Source organism: Propithecus coquereli, unplaced genomic scaffold (assembly GCF_000956105.1).
Source record: "Propithecus coquereli isolate 6110/MARCELLA unplaced genomic scaffold, Pcoq_1.0 Scaffold120, whole genome shotgun sequence".
NCBI classification, from domain to species: Eukaryota; Metazoa; Chordata; class Mammalia; order Primates; family Indriidae; genus Propithecus; species Propithecus coquereli.
Window position 1 is genome coordinate 2254644 of NW_012136081.1, and position 21795 is coordinate 2276438.

General features: G+C 61.9%; 2 protein-coding genes across 2 annotated transcripts in view; both read right to left on the bottom strand.

Moving 5' to 3' along the window:
- The window catches only part of RPS6KA4 (ribosomal protein S6 kinase, 90kDa, polypeptide 4), a 12270-nt gene extending 8298 nt beyond the window's left edge, over nucleotides 1-3972 (bottom strand). Inside the window, exons 1-8 of the mRNA XM_012665357.1 lie at nucleotides 3818-3972; nucleotides 3660-3731; nucleotides 2730-2948; nucleotides 2521-2636; nucleotides 1921-2028; nucleotides 1451-1531; nucleotides 1265-1368; nucleotides 1009-1159 (exon numbers count right to left, since the gene is read on the bottom strand). Coding sequence (XP_012520811.1) covers nucleotides 1009-1159; nucleotides 1265-1368; nucleotides 1451-1531; nucleotides 1921-2028; nucleotides 2521-2636; nucleotides 2730-2948; nucleotides 3660-3731; nucleotides 3818-3872 — 906 coding nt within the window. The 5' untranslated portion in view covers nucleotides 3873-3972. The remainder of the gene's footprint in view (nucleotides 1-1008; nucleotides 1160-1264; nucleotides 1369-1450; nucleotides 1532-1920; nucleotides 2029-2520; nucleotides 2637-2729; nucleotides 2949-3659; nucleotides 3732-3817) is intronic.
- Nucleotides 3973-5733: 1761 nt separating this feature from the next.
- On the bottom strand, nucleotides 5734-18474 carry CCDC88B (coiled-coil domain containing 88B). The gene is made up of 27 exons (XM_012664754.1): nucleotides 18415-18474; nucleotides 17968-18113; nucleotides 17695-17806; nucleotides 17541-17610; nucleotides 17403-17461; nucleotides 17230-17313; nucleotides 17002-17145; nucleotides 16630-16775; nucleotides 16396-16477; nucleotides 16092-16250; nucleotides 15386-15532; nucleotides 15111-15219; nucleotides 14812-14948; nucleotides 13576-14730; nucleotides 11450-11577; nucleotides 11239-11356; nucleotides 10327-10422; nucleotides 10112-10252; nucleotides 9670-9926; nucleotides 9169-9312; nucleotides 8810-8996; nucleotides 8572-8717; nucleotides 8368-8466; nucleotides 8161-8185; nucleotides 7294-7500; nucleotides 7064-7132; nucleotides 5734-6214 (listed from the first exon to the last, which is right to left on the bottom strand). The coding sequence occupies exons 1-27, from the start codon at nucleotides 18472-18474 to the stop codon at nucleotides 5765-5767; spliced, it is 4677 nt and encodes a 1558-aa protein (XP_012520208.1). The 3' UTR covers nucleotides 5734-5764.
- Between the last annotated feature and the right edge of the window lie 3321 nt (nucleotides 18475-21795).

The window sequence follows — 21795 nt, forward strand, 5'->3', positions numbered from 1 at the left end:
AAAAAAAAAAAAAAAAAAGAAAGAATGTAGCAGTAAAGAGTTCCCCAGCCGGGGGTCTGAAGCCAAGCCCGGTCACTTCCTAGTTGGGTGACCTTGGGTAAATGACTTAACTGCTCAGAACATCAGCTTTCTCATCTGTAAAGATGGGGACAATCAGGGTGGTTCTGAAGGCCATGTGAAATACTGTAAGCCAGGGGTCCCCACCCTGTGGTGAGTTGTGTAATTATTTCGTTATATATTACAATGTAATAATAATAGAAATAAAGTACATGATAAATATAATGCACTTGAATCATCCCGAAACCATCCCCCACCTCCCGGGTCCATGGAAAAATTGTCTTCCATGAAAATGGTCCCTGGTGCCAAAAAGGTTGGGGACCGCTGATATAAGCAGAGGAGGTAGCCACTGATACAGGTCCTGCTAGGCACTGCCACAGGCCTCGCATGAGGCAGAACCCACTCTGCGCTGCACTCTAACGTGTGTGCTCTTTACAAGTGAACGAAAACCCACGTGGGCTCATCAACCGTCCACCTGAATTACAGGCACACAGATTGTACAGGGACAAAGAACAAAATGCCTGGGTAGATGCTGAGGGCCATAAGTGGGATTTTTAGTCCTGATTTGGGCCAACAGGAGACCTACCTAGAGCCAAGGTCCATTCCCAGCTGGAATGCACCATGTACTGTACCATCTGGGGCAGGCCAGCTGCCTTCTCTGGGTCTAACAAAAGGACTGACCAATTCGTTCTCAGTTCATTGACTTCCAGCCCCGACAGTCAATGAATATAGAATTCTTTCCTTCGGGAATGCACCTGCCAAGTTCCGGGGGGATGGATGTGGAAATAAACCTCAACTTATATACACTTGCTTTCTTCATGTGGGGGCTTTTCCAGACAAAGTGAAATTGGCCAGGCTGAGACCCTCCCTCTGGTGTCCCCCAGCCCAGAGCAGCAGTTCAGCTTGAGTGTGTACAGCGAGGTGTGGGGGCCCCGGAGTCAGCAGCCTCACCTGGAAGAAGGGGTGGTTCTTGACTTCTTGTGCCCCCTGGGGCCCCGCACCCAGTCGCTTCTTGGGATCCTTGCAAAGCAGCCGCTGCAGCAGGTCCTGCGCCACAGGCCCGATCCGGGGGGGGAAGGGAGGGGAGCACTTCAGGATCCGTCTGGGAGGATTGGGGGGGGCGTCAGGGGCAGCGAGCCCTCCCCACGGCCCTGCCCAGGCAGGCCCTGCAGCCCCTTGGCCACCCTCCACCTCCAGCCCTACTCACCGGGACACCTCGGCCTGTGTGTTTCTCTCGCCCTCCAGCGTGAAAGGTGAGGCCCCCGTCAGCAGCTCAAAGAGCAGGATGCCCAGGCTCCACCAGTCCACAGCCTGCGGAGGGAGGTGGGGGTGAGGGTGTGGACTGACCCACCTCCCCACCTCTACCGCCACCCCCACTTCCCCACAAACCCACCTTGCCATGCCCTGCCTTGCTGCGGATAATTTCGGGGGCCATGTACTCGATGGTGCCACAGAAGGAGAAGGTCCGCTCTTTCTGGAGGGCGAGAGGACCTGTTTGGACATCCAAGCCTCTCTTGTGCCCAAGCGGCCCCCAAGCTCAGGGTAGACTCGCTAGACGTGTGAGGTTGGAGAGTTGAGCAGTGGGGACTTTCTGGATCTATTCACTTCTGCACCCCCAGAACACAGGCACAGCCAATTGGACTGACTCGGGCTTGAAGGCCCCAGTTCTGCCACCAGGGACCTCAGCACTGCTATCACCAAAGAGGCTGTCCAAGAGAAGGCAGAATGAAGGGAACACCCTTTCCAAGCGCCAGGCTTTGAAGACTTTGGGGCCTCTCCAGTATGACTGGTCAACCCATTCCAGCACCCAGCAGAGTGGGTGTAGAAAGAGGCAGGAAGAAGGCAGAGACTGCTGCCACTCACCTCCTCCGTCAGAAACTCTTTGCTCAGCCCAAAGTCCGTCAGGACGACATGGCCCTCCGAGTCCAGCAGCACGTTCTCCAGCTTCAGGTCTCGGTAGATGATGCCAAGCTGGCAGGGCGAGAGGGACACTGAGGCTTCCTCCCCTAAGACCCTCCCCAGCTCCTGCAGCTCGTGTCCCTGCTCAGGATAAGGAGACCCCCCTGGAGAAGGTCACCTGCCTGCAGAGGGGTCGGTTTCCAGGGCAGAGCTGGGCCATTGGAGAAAAAAAGCCATTTAAGATATATAAAGAAAGGGACGAGGGCCCCATGGACAGGCCCCAAGGTTCCAGAGAGAGGAAAGTCTGCGCGAAGAGCCCTATTTCAAGGAGGCCTTGGGAGCCAAGACCTGAGTTTTCCATTTGAGGAAGTTCTGTGAACACAGCCCAAGTTCCCCATGAGAAGAAAGCCCCTCCAGGCAGTGCTGAGGCTTCCTGCCAGGAGGCCTGGGGAAGCAGCTCCGTCCCCACCGAGGTCAGCACCTGCACCAGGGAGCCCAGAGACAGACCCAAGGCCGCCATGCGTTTGGGCCCCTTATAAGGCCCAGACCCAGGTCCTCACCCACCTTGTGCAGGTGTTCCAGGGCCAGCACGATCTCACCCCCGTACACGCGCACCTCAGCCTCCTTGAAGTACTGGCGCTGGTAGAGGTGGGTGAACATCTCGCCACCACTCACATAGTCTGGGAGTGCAGTGGAGGTTAGAAAGCAGCCCCATGGGGTGGCCTCACCTCCCCCCATCCCCCCCACACTGTTGATATGTGGTGTGCGCTCACCCAGGATGAGGTGCAGCTTGGCATCGGTCTGGAAGGCATAGTGCAGGGTGACCAGGAAGGGTGCCTGGCGCACCAGCTCCAGCACCGAGCGCTCAGTACGCGTGTGCTCCTGTGTCTTGGCACGCTGCACCAGCGCCGCCTTGCGCAGCACCTTCATGGCATACAGCTTCCCCGCGTCGTGCCCACCCGCCTTCCGCACCAGGAACACTTTCCCGTAGGCTGTGGGAGCAGCGAGTGGGCAGAGGGTGGGCTGTGAGCAGGAGGGTGGTGCAGACTAGTGGGGGTGCAGGCGATGCCAACCCAGGAGGGTGTGCAATTTGGGGGAAGAAGCAGGGGCGAGAGGCAGGTGTGCAAAAAGCTGGCACAGCCTTATAAGGAAAAGGTGTGCACACCCCAGGAGGGTGCTCCGCAACCAGAGAAGGGGCGTGCAAACCCAGCTAGGGAGCATGCAACTCCAGGAGGCCTGCAGCCAGGGGTGGGGGTGGGGCATGTGCAAACCTGCGAAAGATCAGATGGATGTGAAAGGATGCAAATGCAAGGAAGGAAGGCAGAGGTGTGCTCCAGGCCAGTTGGGGGATGTGCACACCAGGCCTGGGGAGTTTGAAAAACGTGGGAGGGGGCTCTCATATTGGGAGAAGGGGAGGAGCTGTGTAAATCACTTGGGAGGGGTGCAAGCCCCCAAGGGTGTTGGCACACCCGGAGAGGGGGCATGCACACCCAGGACCTTGCAGGGAGGAATGATGTCAGCGTGGAGTGCCCTGGAAGTGGGCATGCAAACCCTGGCTAGGCAGGGCGGGGCAGGCAAGGCAGGCTTTGACGGGAAAGGGTGGGGGGCCTTCCCAGTGGCCTGGCCCAGGCTCAGGCGGGTGAGCAGACAGGAGGCCCAGGGCACAGGGCCTGGGACAGTGCCCGGTGGATGGGGGTCCTCACCTCCCGTGCCCAGCACCTTGAGCAGCTCGAAGTTCTCCACGCTCACCTTCTCCTCGTGCCCGGTGAGGTTGGCTGCGAGCACAGGGGGTGAATGAGCCCACCCAGCCCATGACCCCTCCCGGCCCGCCGGGGGCAGCCGTCAGGGGTTCCACACCCACCTTCCGTGATCCACAGCTCCACGGCGCAGCCCTCTTCCTCGTCCTCGTCCCCCATGGCGGGCGGGTCGCTGGGGCCCGCGCGGCTCGGGCTCCGGGCGGCGCCGGTTACATGGCGGCTCCGGCCGGGGCGGGCGCTTCCTGGTGCCGCCTCCGGGGCCGAGTCGGGCGCCGGCGCCGCCTCCCGGCTCCCCGCCCCGCGGCCTGAGTCAGGCGGCTGGAACGTGACAGCGCCGGGCTGCGGGTGGGCGCCGGCGGGGGCGGCCCTGTCCCTGAGCCGGGGCAGGCGTCAGAGCTGTGCGCTCCGGAACCCCTCTGGAGCCTCCGGGTAACTGGAAACACCCCGCGGGAGCCATGCCTGCGACCGAGGACAACCTGGAGCCCCTGTTGGGCCAACGCCCCCAAGCCAGGTGTCTGCCCCAGGACGCTGCTATAGCCAGTGGTGCCCCCAGGGTGGGGGAGGGGTGCCCGCACTGGCGTTTATAGAGCCCTCCCTGCTACCTGCGCCAGCCTGAGGGCAACCAAGCATCTTCTGTTCAATTCTCTTAGCCACCAGCCAAAGTAAGGAGGGTTTAATAAAAATCACAACCCACCCACTTCGTTTTTGATCACTCCCTGACCGTAGCAAATAGGGAAGGAATTGGTATGTCCCCTTGACAGATGAGCCGCCTGAGGCCAGCAGCTGCCAGCACAGGCTCAGCCCTGCCGTGGCGCACGTGCTTCCTGCTGGACAGGCTAAGGGGGGTTTGGATTCCATAAAGTCACTCAGATCTCTGCGGTGGGGCCAGCCTGGCCAAGCCCCTCTCCCTTGTGGACTTGCCTTTGCTGGGAGAGGAGCTTTGTCCCTGAGAGGAGGCTGGAGCCAAGCTGGGACCCGGTGGCAGGGAGGAGTGGCTGACTTTCTGACCAGTTCTCTCTAGAGGGAGCCTGCCAAAAGCACCTGCGTGGCCCCCAGCGACTGTTCGCAGCCCACCAGGTTCCATGCACACCTCATGTAGTTCTTTCCCCAGCCCAGAGCCACTGGGGCAGACCCCTCTCCCCATCAGGCCCAGAGCCCTAGGCTGGCCAGTCCCCCAGAGCCTCTGCCCCCTCCTCTCCCTGCCTCTCCCTCTGTCCACTGACGCAGGCGCCACAAAGCAAGGCAGGGCAGCCATCAGAGCCCCCACCCTGAGGCCTAAGGGAGGGAGTTTGCAGTTGCTCTGCCAGCTGGAGGCAGGGGGTCCTCCCCCACTCCACCGCCCTGCGAAGCTCTGGCAGAGAGGAGGCAGGAGTTAGACTGCAGCTCGTACTGGGGAGGATGGACTGGCCGCCCCTCCCAGCTCTGCCCACCCCCAAATTCAGGCTGCGGCATCTCAGCCCCAAGCAGCCCCACCCTCCCCTGGGCGGCCCCAGGTGCCCTGACTCACATCCTGCCAACCTGCCTAATTGCCCCTTCTGAGGCATCATGCTAGAAGCCCTGGTCGGAGAGCTGGCGTCCCTCCTACCTCTTGTAGCAGCCCCTGGCACTAGGTGATGCCCCACCGGGCCATGAACTCCCTGGGGAAGGGCTCAACTTCAAAGGCGTGGGACAGAGGATGAGGAGGCAGGAAGACGTGAACCGAGAGAAGAGGGTTTGGGAGAGAGGGTGGGAGTGGGGCCATAGGGGCTTCACTGCCCCTCACCCCTGAGCCCAGACCTCAGACCCCACCCACTTCTGGCTGCCCAAAGTGCCAGTCCCCTCCCCACCCCCTGCCACATCCAGGCTTTGGCCAGCCTGCCTGGCCAAGCCCCTGAAGAAAGCCCTTTGCTGTGCTGTCCAGGCAGGGGCCCTCTGACCAGACCCCATCGCCATCCAGAAGGACAAGGCCACATGTGCTCTGGGGCCTCAGGATGCCCAGACGCAGCCAGTAGACACAGATCCCAACTCAGGTGGTTGTATCTCAGTTTTATTCTCATGTCCCTCAGTCCCGGCTAAGGCTCAGTTATCAGCCCAGGCCACAGTCCCCGGGAATGAGCCCCGGCTCCCTGCCTGGACTGGGCAGGGGGCTCTCTTGCCCACTCCTGCCAGCCTCCTTCAGCTGGGGGATCCCCCAGAGACCGCCTCCCCTGCAGGGACGACACAGCCAAGCCTGAGCCCTGGTCTGGAGCCACTTGTGGAGGCCAGCCGTCCCCCCTGTCCACAAATTTGTTGCAGCTCCCTCTCAGGGCCCCAGTGCTAGCCATGGAGGACACAGGGGCCCAGACCTCCTTGTCCAAGGACTCCCCTCGGGGGCCCTGGCTTCCCGAGATCTTGGTCTGCCTGGGGCCCCCACTGACACTCCAGCGGCGAGAGGTCTGCACTCCCAAGCCCCCTGTCCCCATGGTGTCACTGGCTGAGGGAAGGGGTGAGGGGACGTTTCTCCGGTTCCTGTACCTGGAGGCCTGGAAGGAAAGGCTTAGTTCAGGCCCACCTCCCTCAGGAGGACTCCTGGCGTTCAAGGTGGCCCACAGGCCTTTGCCCTTTCTGCCCACCCTCCACCCCCTCTAACTCCTCCCCTCCGACTGCACCAGCTGCCCTCCCAGTGCTCTACCAAGCCAGGCCTTTCTTCAGCCATTCCCTCTGCCCAGGAATGCTGTTCCCTCTGCCTGGAATGCTGTTCCACCTCTAAGGCAGACATGACAAACCTTCACCTCCAATTTCTGCTCCAACTTCACCTCCTCTCTGAGGCTCGCCCTGAACACCCTAGTCAAAATTGCAACCTGCCCACCCAGAGCTCCTGACACCTCCCCCTCCCTCCCGTCTCCTCCCAGAGGATTAGCACCTCCTAGTGCTCTAGGGCAGAGCTGCCGTGTAGGAGGCTGAGCAGGTGGAACGTGGCTGGCCTGAACGGGTGACGTACTTCAAAGACTTATCATGGAAAAATCACATCTAATACTTCATTCATGATTTTTTACACTGACTACATGTTGAGTTAAATAAGATCTGTTATTAAAATTCATTTTACCTGTCTCTTTTTACTTTTCCTGATGAGACTACTGGAAAAGTTAAAGGCTACATATACGGCTCACATCAGTTTCTAGTGGTCGGGACTGTTGTAGATAATAATTATTTTTATGCAAATCATTTACCGTCTGCCTCCCCATACCAGAATGTTCCCTGCTGCGTCCTCAGCTAGCACACCACCTGGCACTTGGTAATGGATCATTGTCAAATGAGAGAATGGATGAATGAAGTCTGCCAGGGGCCCTGGCAGGGCAAATAACCCCACTCCTTCCCCAGACCCCACTCACCCTCTCGGTTGGCATCTGCTTCGTGTTCCTGGAGGGTCTCAACGGAGTCATCCCATCCCACGCCAGGTCCTGGGAGGCACAAGGCAGCCACTAGGCCCCTCAGACCAGTGCAGAGGTGGGCAGGACTTGCAGGAGACAGAGGGGACAGGAAGGAAGCCCCCTCCCCCAAGGAGCTGGTGGGTCCATGGAAAGTTGGGGGGCTAGCAGGGACAGGGACCCTTGTCCCTCACCTTTGCCGTGGGAGCTTGGTGCCTCCAAGGGACCTGGACGGCGCTGTCGGAATCGCTGTCGGGGGGTGTCCCCCGGGCTAAATGACTCAGAGCTTCGCCCCACAGGAAACCTTGAGCTGAGTTTCCGCCGCTGCCCCCCTGCCAGAGTCTCGTCCCGCAAGCAGAGGGAGCTCTGGGCCCGGCGCATGGGTGCCGGCGAAGGGGGCCCTGCAAGAGGCACATGCAGGGAGGGTGTCAGAGAAGGGCAGGCGGGGTTCAGTCGCAGCGGAGGGGCCAGCGGGTGAAGCTGCACAGAGCCAGCAAGGGGAGAAGCAGAGGTGGGGGCCAGGCAAATGAGGCTGGGTGGGCCCTGGCCTGACCCTGACACTAGCTTACTGTGTGACCTTGGGCAAGGAACATCCCCACCCTGGGCCTCAGTTTCCTCATCTGCTATCTAGGATAAACGATCTCTCACTAGAGTCCCCTGCTACTCTGAGGTCCTAGGCGCCACTGCGGATGGGGTAGGCTGGGTGGCTGGCAGGGAGGCAGCAGGGAGGTGCCAGTCAAGAGGGACCCTGCAGGGCCCAGGGCAGAGAGCACGGGAAGCATCTGGCAGGGTGGGGAAGCGTCAGGGAAGGCAGGGAGGTGGGGGACATGTGTGCAGGCCAGGCAGTGAGGCAGGCACTAAGGTGGGGGTGGGGGATGTGGGGAAGGGACCATCCTGGTCACCTGGCCCCCAGACCCACCTGTCCCATCTGCCTCCCTGCCCTCGGGGAGCTCCGTCTCCGGGGGGCCCCCCAGGCTCTCGGTGCTGCCAGCCCCATCGGCCCCCAGGCGTGGCCCCCCATGGGGGCCCCCCTCCCGCCAGGGCCGCATCAGCCTCTTCACCTTGTCTGCCAGCCAGCTGCCCTTCCTGGGGGCAAGAGGGCACAAGAGGGGGTAAGGACAGGGAGGAAGGAAGGAGAGGAGGGTCGTATTGGGGATGGCAAAGGCCAGGCCAACCCTCACTGAGGCCAAGACATGAGCTGGGCCAGGGTCAGAGGGCAGGCCAGGGCTTGGCAGGATGCCCGGCCCAAGGTGGGTAGGGCCACTCACTTGGTCCGGGGCAGGGGCCCAGGCTCCAACACGCGGTACTGATCCATGATCTTCTCCACGAGCTTCTGCTTCTCGCGGCGCAGGGCATTAAGCTGGTCCCTGGCAGGAGGAGGAGGGGGGAGGTGGGCATGAGGCTCGGGGAGGCCTAGCACCGGACGACCAAAGGGGAGTCCAGGCCCACCCAGCTCCCGGCAGCCTGCGCACAGGTACTCGCGCTGCTCGCGGTGCAGGTGGTCCCGGCTCTCCAGGCTGCGCTCCAGAAGCTCCCTGTTCTCCCGGCTCAGGGCCTGCACTTCGGCCAGCAGCTGCCTGTTCTCCTCCTCCTGGGCGCTCCGCAGCTGGGTCAGCAGCTGGCGGGCAGCAGCAGGGGTCAGGGGTGGAGCCAGGTGGCCCCCTTCACCTCAGCCACCCCCAGCCACCCCCAGCCACCCCCTGCCCACACCTCACACTGTGTGGTCAGCCGGCAGGCGCTCAGGTCCAGCTGCTGGTTGGACTCGCGCAACTGCTGGCTCTGCATCTCCAGCTGCGCCCGCTCCAGCTCCAGCCTCGCCAGCCGGCCCCGCAGCTCCCCGCGCTCACCCTGCAGCTCACCTCGCTCTCGGGACACTTCCGCCAGCAGCATCTGAGCCCTTCAGAGGCAAGAATAGCTGCTCTCCAAGGGGCCTCACTCCCCAGAGCCCTCGTGCCAGCCGGAGGAGTTACGCCGGGGAGAGGAAGCAGGGCAGGACCCCACACCCAACCCACTTCACAGGAGGGAACACTGAGGGCGGCCTGAGCCGGGGGCTGTGCCAGGACTGGCACCTGTCGTGCTCGCTCTGCAGCCTCCGCAGCTCCTCTTCCAGTCCCCGTTGTCGGTGCCCGTCCCGCATCAGGCGTTCACGCTCTGCCAGCAGGGCCACCTCCTGCGCCTCCACGTTGGCCCGCTGGGCCTGCAGCTGCTCATGCCTGGGATGGACAAGTGGTTAAGAGGCTGCAGGGGCTTGGGGCCATAGCAAGCAGGTGGCTAGACCGTCTGGACCTGAGGGAGTCCGGACCTGAGGGAGTCCGTCATCACCTAAGCACAGGCCCCCAGGCAAAGCTGTCAGGCAGAATGCCAGGAGCCCGCCACTCCCAAGAGATAAGCTCCTCTGTGAACCAGCCCAGAAGTATGGGGAGCCCAGCCACGTGCCCCAGGGCCACAGCAGCAGCTGGGGCTTCGCAGAGTAAAGTGGATGTGCTTCCCGGTAGGGTCGGGCTTGCTGAGGGAATCTGCTCTGACAGTTAGGGGTGTGGGGAGAGGGCTGGGTGTGTGGGGAGGCTCACCGGCCCTGCAGCTCCCGGTGGGCCAGCTCCAGCGCCCGCATGTTGGCCTTGAGGTCTCGGTGCCGCACCAGCAGGCCCTCTAGCTCAGCCTCCTGCCGCCGCTGCAGTTGTGCCAGGGCCTCATGATCCCGCAGCAGGGCCTGCTGCTGCCCCCGGGTCTCCTCCTGGGACCGCCGCGCCGCCCGCACCTCCTCCTCCAGCACCCCCAGCTTTCTGTGCAGCTCCTGGCCCTGCGTCTCCAACACAGACTTCTCGGCCTAGGACAGAGAAGGCGGGCAGGGACCACTTTCCAGCGTGGAACCCCAGGCTGGAAAGAAGCTGAGGGGCAGGGGGCCAAGGGCAGAGGACAGGGCCAAGAACAAAGAAAGAGCTGTGGAGGAGGACGGCTGAGGCAGGGCAGTGGTGAGTGGGCAGGGAATGGGGCACCCAGGCCACCACCCACCTGCAGCCGGCTGCTCTGCTCCTGCGCCCGCTGGCTCTGCTGCAGCAGCTCCTGGGCACGACCCTGCAGGCTCCCCAGCTGCCCCTCCAGGTGCTGCAGCTGCCCCTGCAGAGCTGCCTTCTCAGCCACCAGCGTAGCATTCTGCCCAGAAAGGGGTGGTCAGCAGTGGCCAGGAGGCCGGGCACCCCCAGCGCTCATGTCAGGCCAACACTCACACTGCGCTCCACCTCGATGAGCCGCACATGTGGGGTCTCCACCATCTGAGGCTTGGCCTGCTCCCGGGGTCCCAGCCCCATGGAGCCCTGGTGCAGCTGCAGGAAGAGAGGCCCTAGGAGGTCACGCAAGGCAGCAGCGGCAGCTTCGGGATGCCCCTTCAGCAGCATTTAACACTGCCCATGCCTTCCCCTCGATCCTACAAGCCCCCACTCCCGGCTCCCGGTTCCCGGTTCCGGAAGCTCCAATGATCTCGACCCTGCCCTTCCCAGCTTCTCTCGGTCTGTGGCAGAGCCTTGCCCTGGCCCACGCTATTTCTCCTACACGTAACATCCTCTCCATCCTGCTCTTCCTCCAAGCCTCAGTTTCAACACTGCTTGCTCCAGAAAACCTCCCCTGACCGACCCTATGTGAGCCTGCCAGGCACCTTGCTGGGCACTGCCGCCAGCCCCTGCATGACCTCATCACAGTCCCTGGCACCCTGTGTTATCGTCGCTTGTTTTCTTGCCTCTATCCTGACTGGACTATGAGCTCCCTGAGAGCGGACGCCTGGTATGGGGCCCCACCGCCACCCCGCACTCAGCACTGAGCCTGCACACAGTGGGACGTCAGAAACAACCACTGGCTTAGGATGATGCCAATAGCTAAGCTTGCTAGGAAGTGGTGGAGCAGGGCGAGGGAGGCAGAGCAGACACCTCACAGGAGAGGCTCTGGGCGCCTGCAGAACGTGGGGGACAAGGCCCTGAGAGGCCGCACAGGCACCTGACTCCCAGCTCGGTGCACCCTCCCGCAAGCGAGTAACTTAGCCAAGAATCCAGGGGCAAGACCAGGAGCACAGGCGACCCCGGAGCCTGCCGTGGGATGGAGGGAGGGGTGGCACGTGTCCCGGGCTCCCAGGGCTGCACGGGCCTCACCTGGAACAGCTCCTCTTCCAGCTGCAGGGCCCTGGTCTTGAGCTCCATCAGCGCCTCCTCCTTGCTGGTTGCCGCCGCCTGCAACTCAGCTTCCAGCCGCTGCTCCAAGCCCTGGTACCTGCCAGGAGAAGCCTTGGCACCCATCTCCACCCCACCTTATCCCTCCTCAAGCCCCTGGCTGCCCTCCTCTGCCCCTTGGCACCACCCCGACCTCTGGTTCTGGCTCTCCTGTTCTCGAAGAAATTCCTGGCGCTCCAGAGCCGCCTGTTCCAGCTCATGCTGCAGATGCTCCAGCCGGGCTCCCAGCTCCTTCCCCCGCACCACGGCCTTCTCCAGTTCCTGAGGGCAGGCGGAGCAGGCTCGGGGTGGGTGGGGGTTGGGGAACCCAGGCACGCAGAGCCAGAGACAGGCCTGAGAGAGAATCAGGAGCCTGGCTTTCTGTCCTTGCTCTGCTACCCTGGGCAAACGCCTTTAACCCTTTGGGGCTCTACAACCCCATCTATAAAATGGGAGCAAATCCTGGTGGCCTTGCAGACGGGGCATGAAAGAGCTGGGAGTCATAAGCCTGGCAGGGTGTGAGGGAGGCCCCTGGGCCAGGAGTGACAGACACGTGCTGGGCAATTGCCTTCACCTCTTTGAGCCCATGGCTCCTCACGTGCACAGTGACAGGCAGACGTGCCCGATGGGCTGCCGCTCCGGCCATGTGACGGTAAGAAGGCCTCAGCAGAGGCGGGTCTGGTGAGTGCCCTTGGCCACAGGGGGATGGTTTGGGGATGCTGGCAGGACAAGAACTTAGGATTGGCAGGCCTAACCACAGTGGGGACCGCCGGTGGAGCAGGTAGGCCAGGTTGCTGCCAGCCAGGCGCCCCGTGGCCTTTGGCAGTTGGGCCGCACCATTTCGGAAGGGGGTGGGAGGCCCACTCTGGTCTGTGGCCCCAGGGGGAGGTAGACCAAACCATTCTGACATGCGGGGGCCCTGGCAGGATGAAGCCATGGGGAAGGCCGTCCCTGACCAGCCACCTGCCAAATCCTGTGTCTGGAAACCAAGGCTACAAGCCTCTGCTGCTGAAAACCATCTTCCTGGCTGAAAAACTGCACTCAGGCCTTGCCCCCGGGGCACTGCACTTCCTAACACCCTTGGCCACAGCCTCTCAATAAAAAACTACAAGTCCCATGAGGCACTGCCACCTGGCTGCAGGCCGCCACTAGAGCCCAAGTGCTGGGGCAGGAAGGATGGTGAGGCAGAGACGGGAACCTCCAGCCCACACCCTGCCCTGACCGCCTCCAGGCCCTGGCCATCGCCCTCCCACGCTGGGAATCCTACTGGGGCCTCCTACTGGGTTCCTACTGGGCCCCTCCACCCAGCTCAAGAGGCTTCCACGCCCACACGGACAACCCCAGAGACCCCCGTTTCCCTGACCTCCCCCTGGCCAGCCACCTCCTCCTGTGCTACACCCAGGTAGCATCTGAACTGCTCCAACCAGGAAATCTCATAAAATTCCCATGTTCCCAGCTTATCCCACCCTCTCACCCTCAGAGCTGGCTCTTCCAGTCCTACCCTCACCCTCACTGCCTATCTGCTGGCATTCCCTCCCTACGGAGTAAGCCCTCCCGTGCTAGATGCCAAGCATGGGCCCGAGCCCCCAAGCTGCCCTGCCTGCCAGGGTGACCCTCCTCAAACCCAGCCCCACACACGTCTGCCCACACCCTTGCGTGGCTTCCCCCACCTGGGGGTGGAGCACCAACAGCTTCAGCTGGCCCCCAGCCCCCCACTCCTCCTGGGCCCCTGAGCATTTTTAATGCCTTAAAGTCCTCACACATCCTGTTCCCTCTGGACAAAATGTCCTTCCTCACCTAGTGAAATTTTGTTCGCTCCTCCCTGAAGCCTCCTTGCCCCAACCCGGCATCAGCTCCACCTCCCTTGGCCCCCGAAGCACTTTGCTCTGAGCGAGCATTTCTTGAACACTTACAACATGCCTTGGCCTGGCCAGAGCCAGGCCCTTGCACCATTACCTCCAGGGGTCTTCCCAAAGACCCACTGAGGTGGCTATGAATGGTACCCCCATTTTATAGAAGGAGGCCCTACAGTCTCCACAGGGTCAACTGCTGCAGCCAGAGGGCCAAGATGCAGGCCCGGCAGTCTCATCCCCTCCTATGGTGCCTCCATCAGTGGCTCTGTGTCCCAGCCAGGCGCACCTTTGGAAGGCAGGGGAGGGCTTGGCCTTTCTGTCTCCAGCCCCAGCCAGATGCAGGGCATGCTGATAGAATCAGTAACCCCAAACCCCAGCAACTGGCCTGGAACCCTGTTTCCTGCCCCCAGCTGTGAACCCCACCTACCTCCCTGAGGGCCTGCTTCTCCCTCTCGGCCTCCTCCAGCTGCCGGCAGCCCTCACTCTCCAGCGCCTGCAGCCGTTGCTCTGCGGCCTCGGCCTGGGCCCGCAGCCTGGGCCCCTCGCGCTCCCACTGCCTCCGCTCGCGGCCTGCTGCTGCCAGCGCCTCCGCCAGTGCCTCCCGCTCCCGCGACGCAGCCTCCAGCTCCCGGCCAGCTGCCTCCACTGCCTCCCGCAGCCGGGTCTGCTCTCGGGCCTGGGCCTCTGCCTCCTGGTGGGCCTCAGCCTCTGCCCTCTGTGCTTGGGCCAGCTCCTCAGCGAGGCGGGCAGCTTCCTTGCCACGGGCCTCCAGCCTTCGGGCCTGCACCTCCAGCTCCGCTCCAAGGGCCTCAGCCTTTCTCCTCAGCTGTGCCACCTCCCCTTTGAGGGCCTCCTGCTCTGGGACCCCACTGGCCTGGATCTCCCCTGGGATCTGCCCCTCCCAAGCCTGGGCCTCAGAAGCCTCTTTCAACTTCTGCTGTGCTTCCTGCTGGGCTGGGTTCCAGGCCATCCCCTCCAGCCTCCGTTCATGCTCTCCGGTCTCTGTTCGTCCCGGGGACAGGTCCCAGCCCTGGCTTGGGCTTTCCTGCTCCTCTAGCTGCACGTGGAGGCTGGGCTCTGAGGGTCTCAGCTTGTGCTCAGGGCCCTCCTGTCTTGGTCCCCAAGACTCGGGCATCAACTCATCTTGGGGAGCCTCTCCTCCTCCAGTCTCTCCTCCTAGCAACTGCTGGGCCTGAATTTTGATCTCTGGACCCAGAAGTGGAGCCACAGAGGTGGGGGTCTGGAGAGGAACTCCATGGCCAGCCTTCTCCAGGGACTCCTGTGTCTCCACAGCAGGGTCTGACTCTTGAGGGGTCAAGTCTTTAGTCTGGGGGGCCATGGTAGCCACCTGGAGAGGCCTTTCTGTCACCTGTGGGTCTGAATCAGATGCCTGGGGACACTCAGCTGACCCCTTGAGGGCTGAGTCTGATGCCAGGGGAGGAAGGTCCAAGGCCTGGGGGCCTCCATGCCCTGCCTGGTGAAGCAAGCCCTGGGGGCTGCGGTCTGAGGCCAGGGGAGGCTGGGGAGCCTCATCCAGCCGGGGAGACATGGAGTCCTCTCTTTGCTCTTCCAGCAGGGGGCGCTGAGGGCACATGAGAGGCACAGTCAGGCCCAGGGACAGACTGGGGAGGGACCTGCCAAGACAGTCGGGGAGGGGACTCACCTGGCCACCTGGCTGCCCCTTTAGCACCTGAAGCAGTCCTCGAAGCTCCTGATTCTCTCGCTCGAGGATCCGCAGGCGCCCAGCCTCTGCCTCCCTCACCTCATCTTGCAATGAGGGAGCCACTCCTGGCAAGGGTGCTGGGGGGTGTGAGATGAGGTTGGGACCCCTCCCATACCCCCTGGCTCCTCACAAACACCCCCAGAGACCTGGGGAAGGGATGAGATCAGAAGCCTTTCCCACTGCAGCTGCTGGAAAACCCTGGCAGCCCCACACCAGCCACTCCACTGGGCCCCACTCACCCTCCCCAGGGGAGCCCGGGGGTGACTCCAGGCTCCGCCGAAGCTCCAGCTCCAGCTCCACGTTCTCCTCCGCCAGCTGGTCCACCTGATGCCTCAGAGAGTCCAGCTCCTGGGGGCGAGGGCAGGGTCAGACAAGCCCTCCCCGCCATGGTCAGGCCAGGTGTGTAAACCAGAGGGTCACTAGAGGTCACAGGGATCACTAGGAACCCTGAGGTATCACTGGGGTCACCAGTGGTGACAGGACAACCCAGCTGGGATCACTCTGGCGACCTCACCGCATGGGCCTCGCCCAGCCTGGTCCGCAGCAACAGATTCTCGCGCTGGGTCTCATGCAGCCGGGCGCAGCGCTCTCGGGCCGCCTCCAGCTGCTCTTCCAGCAGCACTTTGGAGGCCTCCAGAGCCCCTGAGAGCACCTGCTCCTCCTGGCGGGAGAGCAGGGAGAGACAGTATGATGCAGTCCCATGTGCTCCAGGGCCTGGACGTCCCAAACCCCTTCCCCTGGGCCTGCCAGACCCCGTCTCCCCTCTCCCATCTGGCCCTGCACCCCTATCACCTCTCCCCTCCATCTCCCCCTCTCTGCCGGGTCTCCCCAGGTACCGCTTCCCCAGCATCTGGCCCCGCCCTTTTCCCGTGCAGGCCCCGCCCCTTCTCCCCAGGAACCGCTTTCAAGGCTCCATCCCTCCAGGCCCTACTCATCAGTACCCCTACTTGCTAGGGTCTCGCTCCAGACCTGCCCCCCTGCACTTGACCCCACCCTCCTCCGAGGACCTACCCTTACATAGCCCCCCTCCTCTCCATCTGCCCCATCCTTCAGCGGGCCTTTCCCAGGCACCACCTCCCTGCGCTTGTCCTCACCCATTTCTCCTAGCCGGACGTTCTCTCCACAAAGCCTGACCCTCTCTTCTCTAGGCCCCATCTCGCCCCTCCTCTCAGCCCGCCCCTCCGCGCAGGCCCCGCCCCCGACTCCGCCCCCCGCCTCACCGCCAGCTGGCCCTTGCAGGCCTCCGCCGCCTGGAGCCGCTCGCGACAGCGCCGCAGCTCCTCCTGCAGGCGGGGCAGGCGGCCCGCACGCTCCCGCAGCGCCTCCGCCTCCTCGCGGTACAACTCGGCCCGCTTGGCCTGTCCGGACAGCGCCTGGGCCTGGGCCAGACAGTGCAGAGCTGGGAACGGCCAGCCGTGGATCCGAGGGATTAGGGACGGGAGGAGCGGGGTCGGGAGGGAGGCAATGGGACCGGGTCAGGGAGGGTTAGGGAATGTGGCGGTGGCGGGGAGCATCTGAGCGCACCTCCTGGCGGAGCCTTCGAATTTCAGCCTCCAAGCCCTGCACCTCCGCCTGAGAGTCTAGCAGCAGCTCAGCCTTCTCCTCCCTGGAGGGAAGGGGTGCTGGAGGGGTCTGGAGCCCGCAACCCCCAGCCTTTCCTAAGCCTAACCCCTCCCCTACACACCGCACCTGGGGCCCTATCCAAACCTAATCTGCCCCTCTCCCCTCGGGTCCCCTGGCCATCCTGTGTGCACTCACAGCTCCTGCCGCAGGCGCCGCAGCTGAGCCTTGGCATTGGCCAGCTGCAGGACCAGATGGTGAGATGGTCCCTCCGTGCGAGCCCTAGCAGAAGCCTCAGGCGGCAAGGGGGCTGGCTGTCGCTCCAGCAGCAGTTCAGCCAACCGCTGTAGGAGGTAAGGGTCAAGATCAGGAGTAACCCTTCCCATGCCGCCCCACATTGGCCCCCAATCACCACAAGATGCATCAGATTGTGACAGCCCTGCTGGCCCAAGACCCCAGACCCCAACCCCAGACCTGGGCCCCAAACCTCCATCTCCCCCACACATCTGGCTTCCCACTGTTACGCTCATTTCCTCAACTTGTGTCCATGAAGCCCCTGCTGCCCTCTACCTGGGCGCCCAGGTCACGCTCCCATGCCAGCTTCGACAGTGTCCCCATCAGGTTCCGACACAACACCTCCAGCTCCGGAGGCGCCAGCTCCCCAGGCTCTGGCCCAGCCAGAGCCAGCACCACGCCAGCCCCAGACTGGGTCACCTGGGGCACAGGGAGAGTAGTTCAGGGGGAGAAAAGTGTGGTGAGGGTGTCCCCAGGTAGCTGTGGCAGTCCCAGGCTCAGTACCTCCTGGATGGCAGCGGCCAGCTCGCTCTGGACCTCAAGGCTGAGGCCCCGGATGTGGCGGATGAAGAGTTCCCGGTGCTCACACTGGGGAAGACAGGAGCAGGGAGGCTGGTGCAGGATCTCCCTCTTCTGCAGCCAAAACTCAGCTGTACCCATCCCAGCCCCCAGCTCACCTGCACTGATGCCCCCAACAATAGCCGCAGGATGCCTTCCAGTTCCTCCACTGCCTCCTCTGTGGGGCACAAGCCACAAGGGGTTAATGGGTAGGGGGTGCGGGGGTAGCAGCAGGAGGACGTGGTGGAAGCGAGCACCTGAGAAGGGGTCGAACCCCAAAGTCCGCAGGTCTGGGGGTGGCGACAGGATCAGCAGCTGCAGCTCCTCCTAGAGACAGAGAGGGTAGATGACACAAGAGGGGCCTTCCCGCAGGGGGCTCCCAGTCCCCGCCTTCCCCTCCCTGTCCCTCACCTGATAGAAGTCCCTCAGTCGGCCCCACAGGTGGTTCAGGTTCCGCACACGCCAAGCTGCAGGTCCGTCATGGCCCCGCACCATTCGAGGTCTCCCTCGGGCCCTGGGGGTACTGGGGGTACGGGAGGCAGGCCGGGGACGGAGGCAGGGAGGAGAACTCGAGGACCCGCCTCCCCTCAACCAGGCCCCGCCCACCACCACTCAGGCTCCTCCCACCAGCCTGCCCTCCCCTCAGGTCCTTCTCTGCCACTCCCCGGCCCTGGTGCCCCTTACATGATGCCCAAGACCCGGAGGAGCAGGGCCCCATCGCTGAGACGCAGGAACTTCTTCTCTGGGCAAAGGGGCCCCTCTTCCTCCTCCTCCTCCTCTTCCCCCTCCGGCTCCTCCACCTCCCCCACCAGCTCTGCCAGTCCCAGCGCCTGTGGGGAGCCAGAAGGGTCTGCAGGACTGGACCGGCAGGAGCCCCCACCAGCAGAGTGACTCCCAAGCCCTCTGACCTGCCCCGGTGAGGCCAATCATGCCGCTCACCAATCCCCTGACCCCTCTGGTTCCGGGTCTGGACCCTCTTCCCCTCACCACAGTCCCCTGGATTTCTCCATCCCCCACACTTGAGCCCAGCTCTCCCTTCAGACCCTAGCTCTGCCCCACCCTCCCCCAGCGCCCACACCAGCCTGCTGGGGCTCACTTCCCTCCCCCTCCTCCTCCCCCCTGCCCCCTCACCCAGGTGGCCAGACTCCCACTCAGGAAGTCTCTGAGTCTGGGCCCCTTGCCCCCCTCCATGCCAGGGTGAGGGTGCCGGTCTGCTGTGGCAGCTGCACCTGCCCTGAGAGGAAGAGGAAGTCCCCGAGTGGGGGATCCCGGGCCCAGCCACAGACACTCTGTACAGCTTCCTCCTTCCGGCTTCGGGCGGCCCCGCGCACCCCCAGAGTCCTGCCTCAGCCCTCACCTCACCACCCCGCATCCTCCCAGCATCTCAGGCAGGGCTGGCCCAAAGGTTAGCCAGGGAGGCTCATAGCTCCCCTCGCTCAGTGGACACGGGTAGGTGAGTCCTTTGCCTCTCTGAGCCTTGTTTAGCCAACTCAAAACAGGAGGACAAGAGGATGACCTCGGCCTTCACCCTCCAGGGCCTCCAGAGGGGCTGCGGGCCTCACATGGTGGGTCTGGGTGCCCACACATGTATCTTCTGATGCGCCAGGCTTCGTTCATTAGCTCCCCCTTCCCTTTCCCCTGATGTTTCTCAAACTTGCACCAACTGCCCCACCTGTGAAGCCTGGTTGAGATGCCACCTCCCCCAGGAAGCCTCCTCCAAACCCCAGAAGGAAGCAAGCTCCCCTCCTCTGAGCCCACCCCACCCCGTACTCTGTACACACTGGACTGAGGGCAGTGTCGCTGTACTAGGTGCCATGAGGGGAGGGGATTTGACCTTGGCAGAGTGGCCAGGGAAGGCATCCCAGAGGAGGCATGAGATCAGGGGTGACCGGGTTAACTAGGCAAAGGGGGTGGGGGAAAGGAAAGGTATGCCAGGCAGCAGGCAGCTAGGGGCATGGTCAGTGTAAAGATCAGAAATTATTCATGTTTTCTCTATTCCAACACACTTTATTTTTCACGTTTCACAACTCAGAAGTCAGGTCGTATGGTACAGTTGCTGGCTGGCTGGCTGCAGTCCTGACATAGTTGTCAATTGCCTGCTCATGCTCACGCTTCAAAGCCCCAGCATCAAATCCTGAAGAAAGGGTGTCAACTGCTTGGAAAAAACCCCAGAGTCAAGAGTGGAGCACTTTTTAGCCCCAGGACCCAAATGGTGGGAGCCCCCAGGGGAGGGGAACCAGGCTTGTCAGCAACGCTCCCACAGCAGAGTGAAAATTCAATCGGCTCTTCTCTTCTGCAGATTGCAAAGCTGCCTTAAGAAATCCTGGCTGTTTTATGACTGTTTTATGCAATGTTTGAAGGAGGGCTGCTCGCTCTAGCACTCCTGACAGCTCAGAGAAGGAAATACACAGACATCACGACTCTCAGACCAAAAATGATTCGCGGGAGTCAGACTCTAAATGTGAAGGAGTTTTCCAAACACGGCAACAAATTTATTTTGCCTCCATTATCCTTTTTATATGTGCATGAGAATTATATATGATGAGAGTCTACATCTCAGTCAAACAGTTCTTTCGGGAAATATAAAAGAAAAATGATGTGATGAAAGAGCCTTGGGACATAGTTGACTGGCAACATTCTTTTTTTCCTTCGTGACACCTTTTACAATCGCTGACACCTTAGGTTTGTTGAAATACGGGGTAATGATAACAGTCATAGCACACACAGGCTTGCCGCGAGCCAGGCAGGGTTATAAGTGCTTCACGCTTTATTTGCTCCAGACGAGTCTGTGAAATAAGGACTAGGGATCACCCCCATTTTACAGAGGAGGAAACTGAGGTGCAGAGAGGTTAAGCAACTTGCCTAAGGTCCCACAGCACAAGCATTCATTAAATGGCCCCGCTCACCCCCCCCCCGGGGATTCCAGCACAGGAATGCCCAAGGAGCACCTGCTCTGAGCCGGCCCAGCAGGGCCCGCAGGGCTAGCCAAGCGATGACTGGGGCTCCTCTCCTGGCCTGCTGGGGGCCTCTGTCTTGCTCAACATCTCTGAGACACACCCTTCCTCGGGCCTCAGAGGCAAAGGCCATGTGGCGATTGAGCTCACATCCGTCACCCCAGACAAGCCTGGCTGCACCTCCATCTGGTTCTCTGACTTGCCTCAGCTGAGTCAGGCGGCGGGGAGGCAGGGGAGGCTGGGGAGGGCCTCCCTCGGCAGCTGACGCCGAGGTCCTGGGATTCCGAGGCTCAATTAGGTGTTGAGGGGTATTCATTAGAAGCTGGCAGTGGTTCTCTTTCCTTCGGCTAGATTTGTCCTTTAACTTTTTTTTCAGATATGATCAAAAATGTCAAGAGTGCATAAAAGTATAAAGAAAAATCAAGTCTCTCACCCATCACTCCCAACCCGCAGTCCCAGATCTCCCAGCCAGAGACAACCACTGGTACCATTTTCTCGTGTCCTTGCTGAGGATACAGAGGGCTGCATACGTGCGCCTGTGATGAGTGGCTGCGACCACACACCTGGCCATGTACCTTCCTCGCTTCGCAGCATATTTTGCAAGCTGTTTCATTTCTGTTCAAAACCATTAGCCTTGACCTTTTTAACAGTTGCATAGTATTTTACCATGTTGCTATCCCATCATCACTTAAACAGTCTCCTGGTGATAAATATTAAGACAGACAGACAGATGGACAACATAGTCAACCATATGCAGACTCCTCCCTCAGGGCCTCAGCCTCTCCCTCCACCCCAGGCGGAGGTGGGGGTGAAGGATTCCATCTCCCACATCTCTTATGGGTTTAAAGTTTTTAGATAGCCCTAGTCCAACCCCAAAGGCCAGAAGCAGGAGAGATCTGGGGCTTGGGGAGAGCCAGGGAGGCCAGGGCAGGTCCAGCAATGGCCCTGAAGCCACCAGGGCTGAGTCAGAGTGAGGCTTTTTCTCCCTGCTGGAGGCAGTCCCAGAGCCCCGCCTGGCACCCTAGTGGCCTGGCTGGGGCCCAGTTCTCTAACCAGATGTTTCGGGGCCCCAGGCTCGAAAAACAAAAACAAAAATCAGCCTTCAGGGCCTCCCAGGCACCTAGCCCTCTGGTGCTGGGTCTGTAGGACCCCTCTTCGCCACCCAAGTGTCTGAAAAGGGATCGTTTCTCCACCCACCAGTTGAGGGGAAACAGTGAAGCTGGAATTGGACAAGAGCAGAAATGCCCAGCGGATGCCAGGTGGCAGTGGAAGTCAGAGCCATCTGCCCAGTGCCCAGCCAGGTGCCCGGTGACACAGAGTGCAACCTGCAAGGCCTGAGCCCCAGCAGCTGAAGACAGTGAGGCCCAGACCAGGCCCCACTGCCCAACACTCGGCGAGCTTTCCCTTCCTGTTCTCCCCAGGCACCCCCATGCTCCTGGGGCAGCTGCCCTGTCTCTCCCTGAGCCTCTCAGCAACACTGGGTCGCAGGCACCTGTCGTCCTCCAGGCAGTCCCCACCAGCTCTGGAGGAGTCATTCAAAACCACTAACTGGGCCGGG

Coding starts and splice junctions, on each gene's coding strand:
- CCDC88B (XM_012664754.1), bottom strand. CDS start 18,474: ATGGAGGGGGGCAAGGGGCCCAGACTCAGAGACTTCCTGAGTGGGAGT. Junction 17,314..17,402: donor TGTTGGGGGCATCAGTGCAG/GTGAGCTGGGGG, acceptor TGTCTTCCCCAG/TGTGAGCACCGGGAACTCTT. Junction 9,313..9,669: donor CACCGGGAGCTGCAGGGCCG/GTGAGCCTCCCC, acceptor TGTCCATCCCAG/GCATGAGCAGCTGCAGGCCC.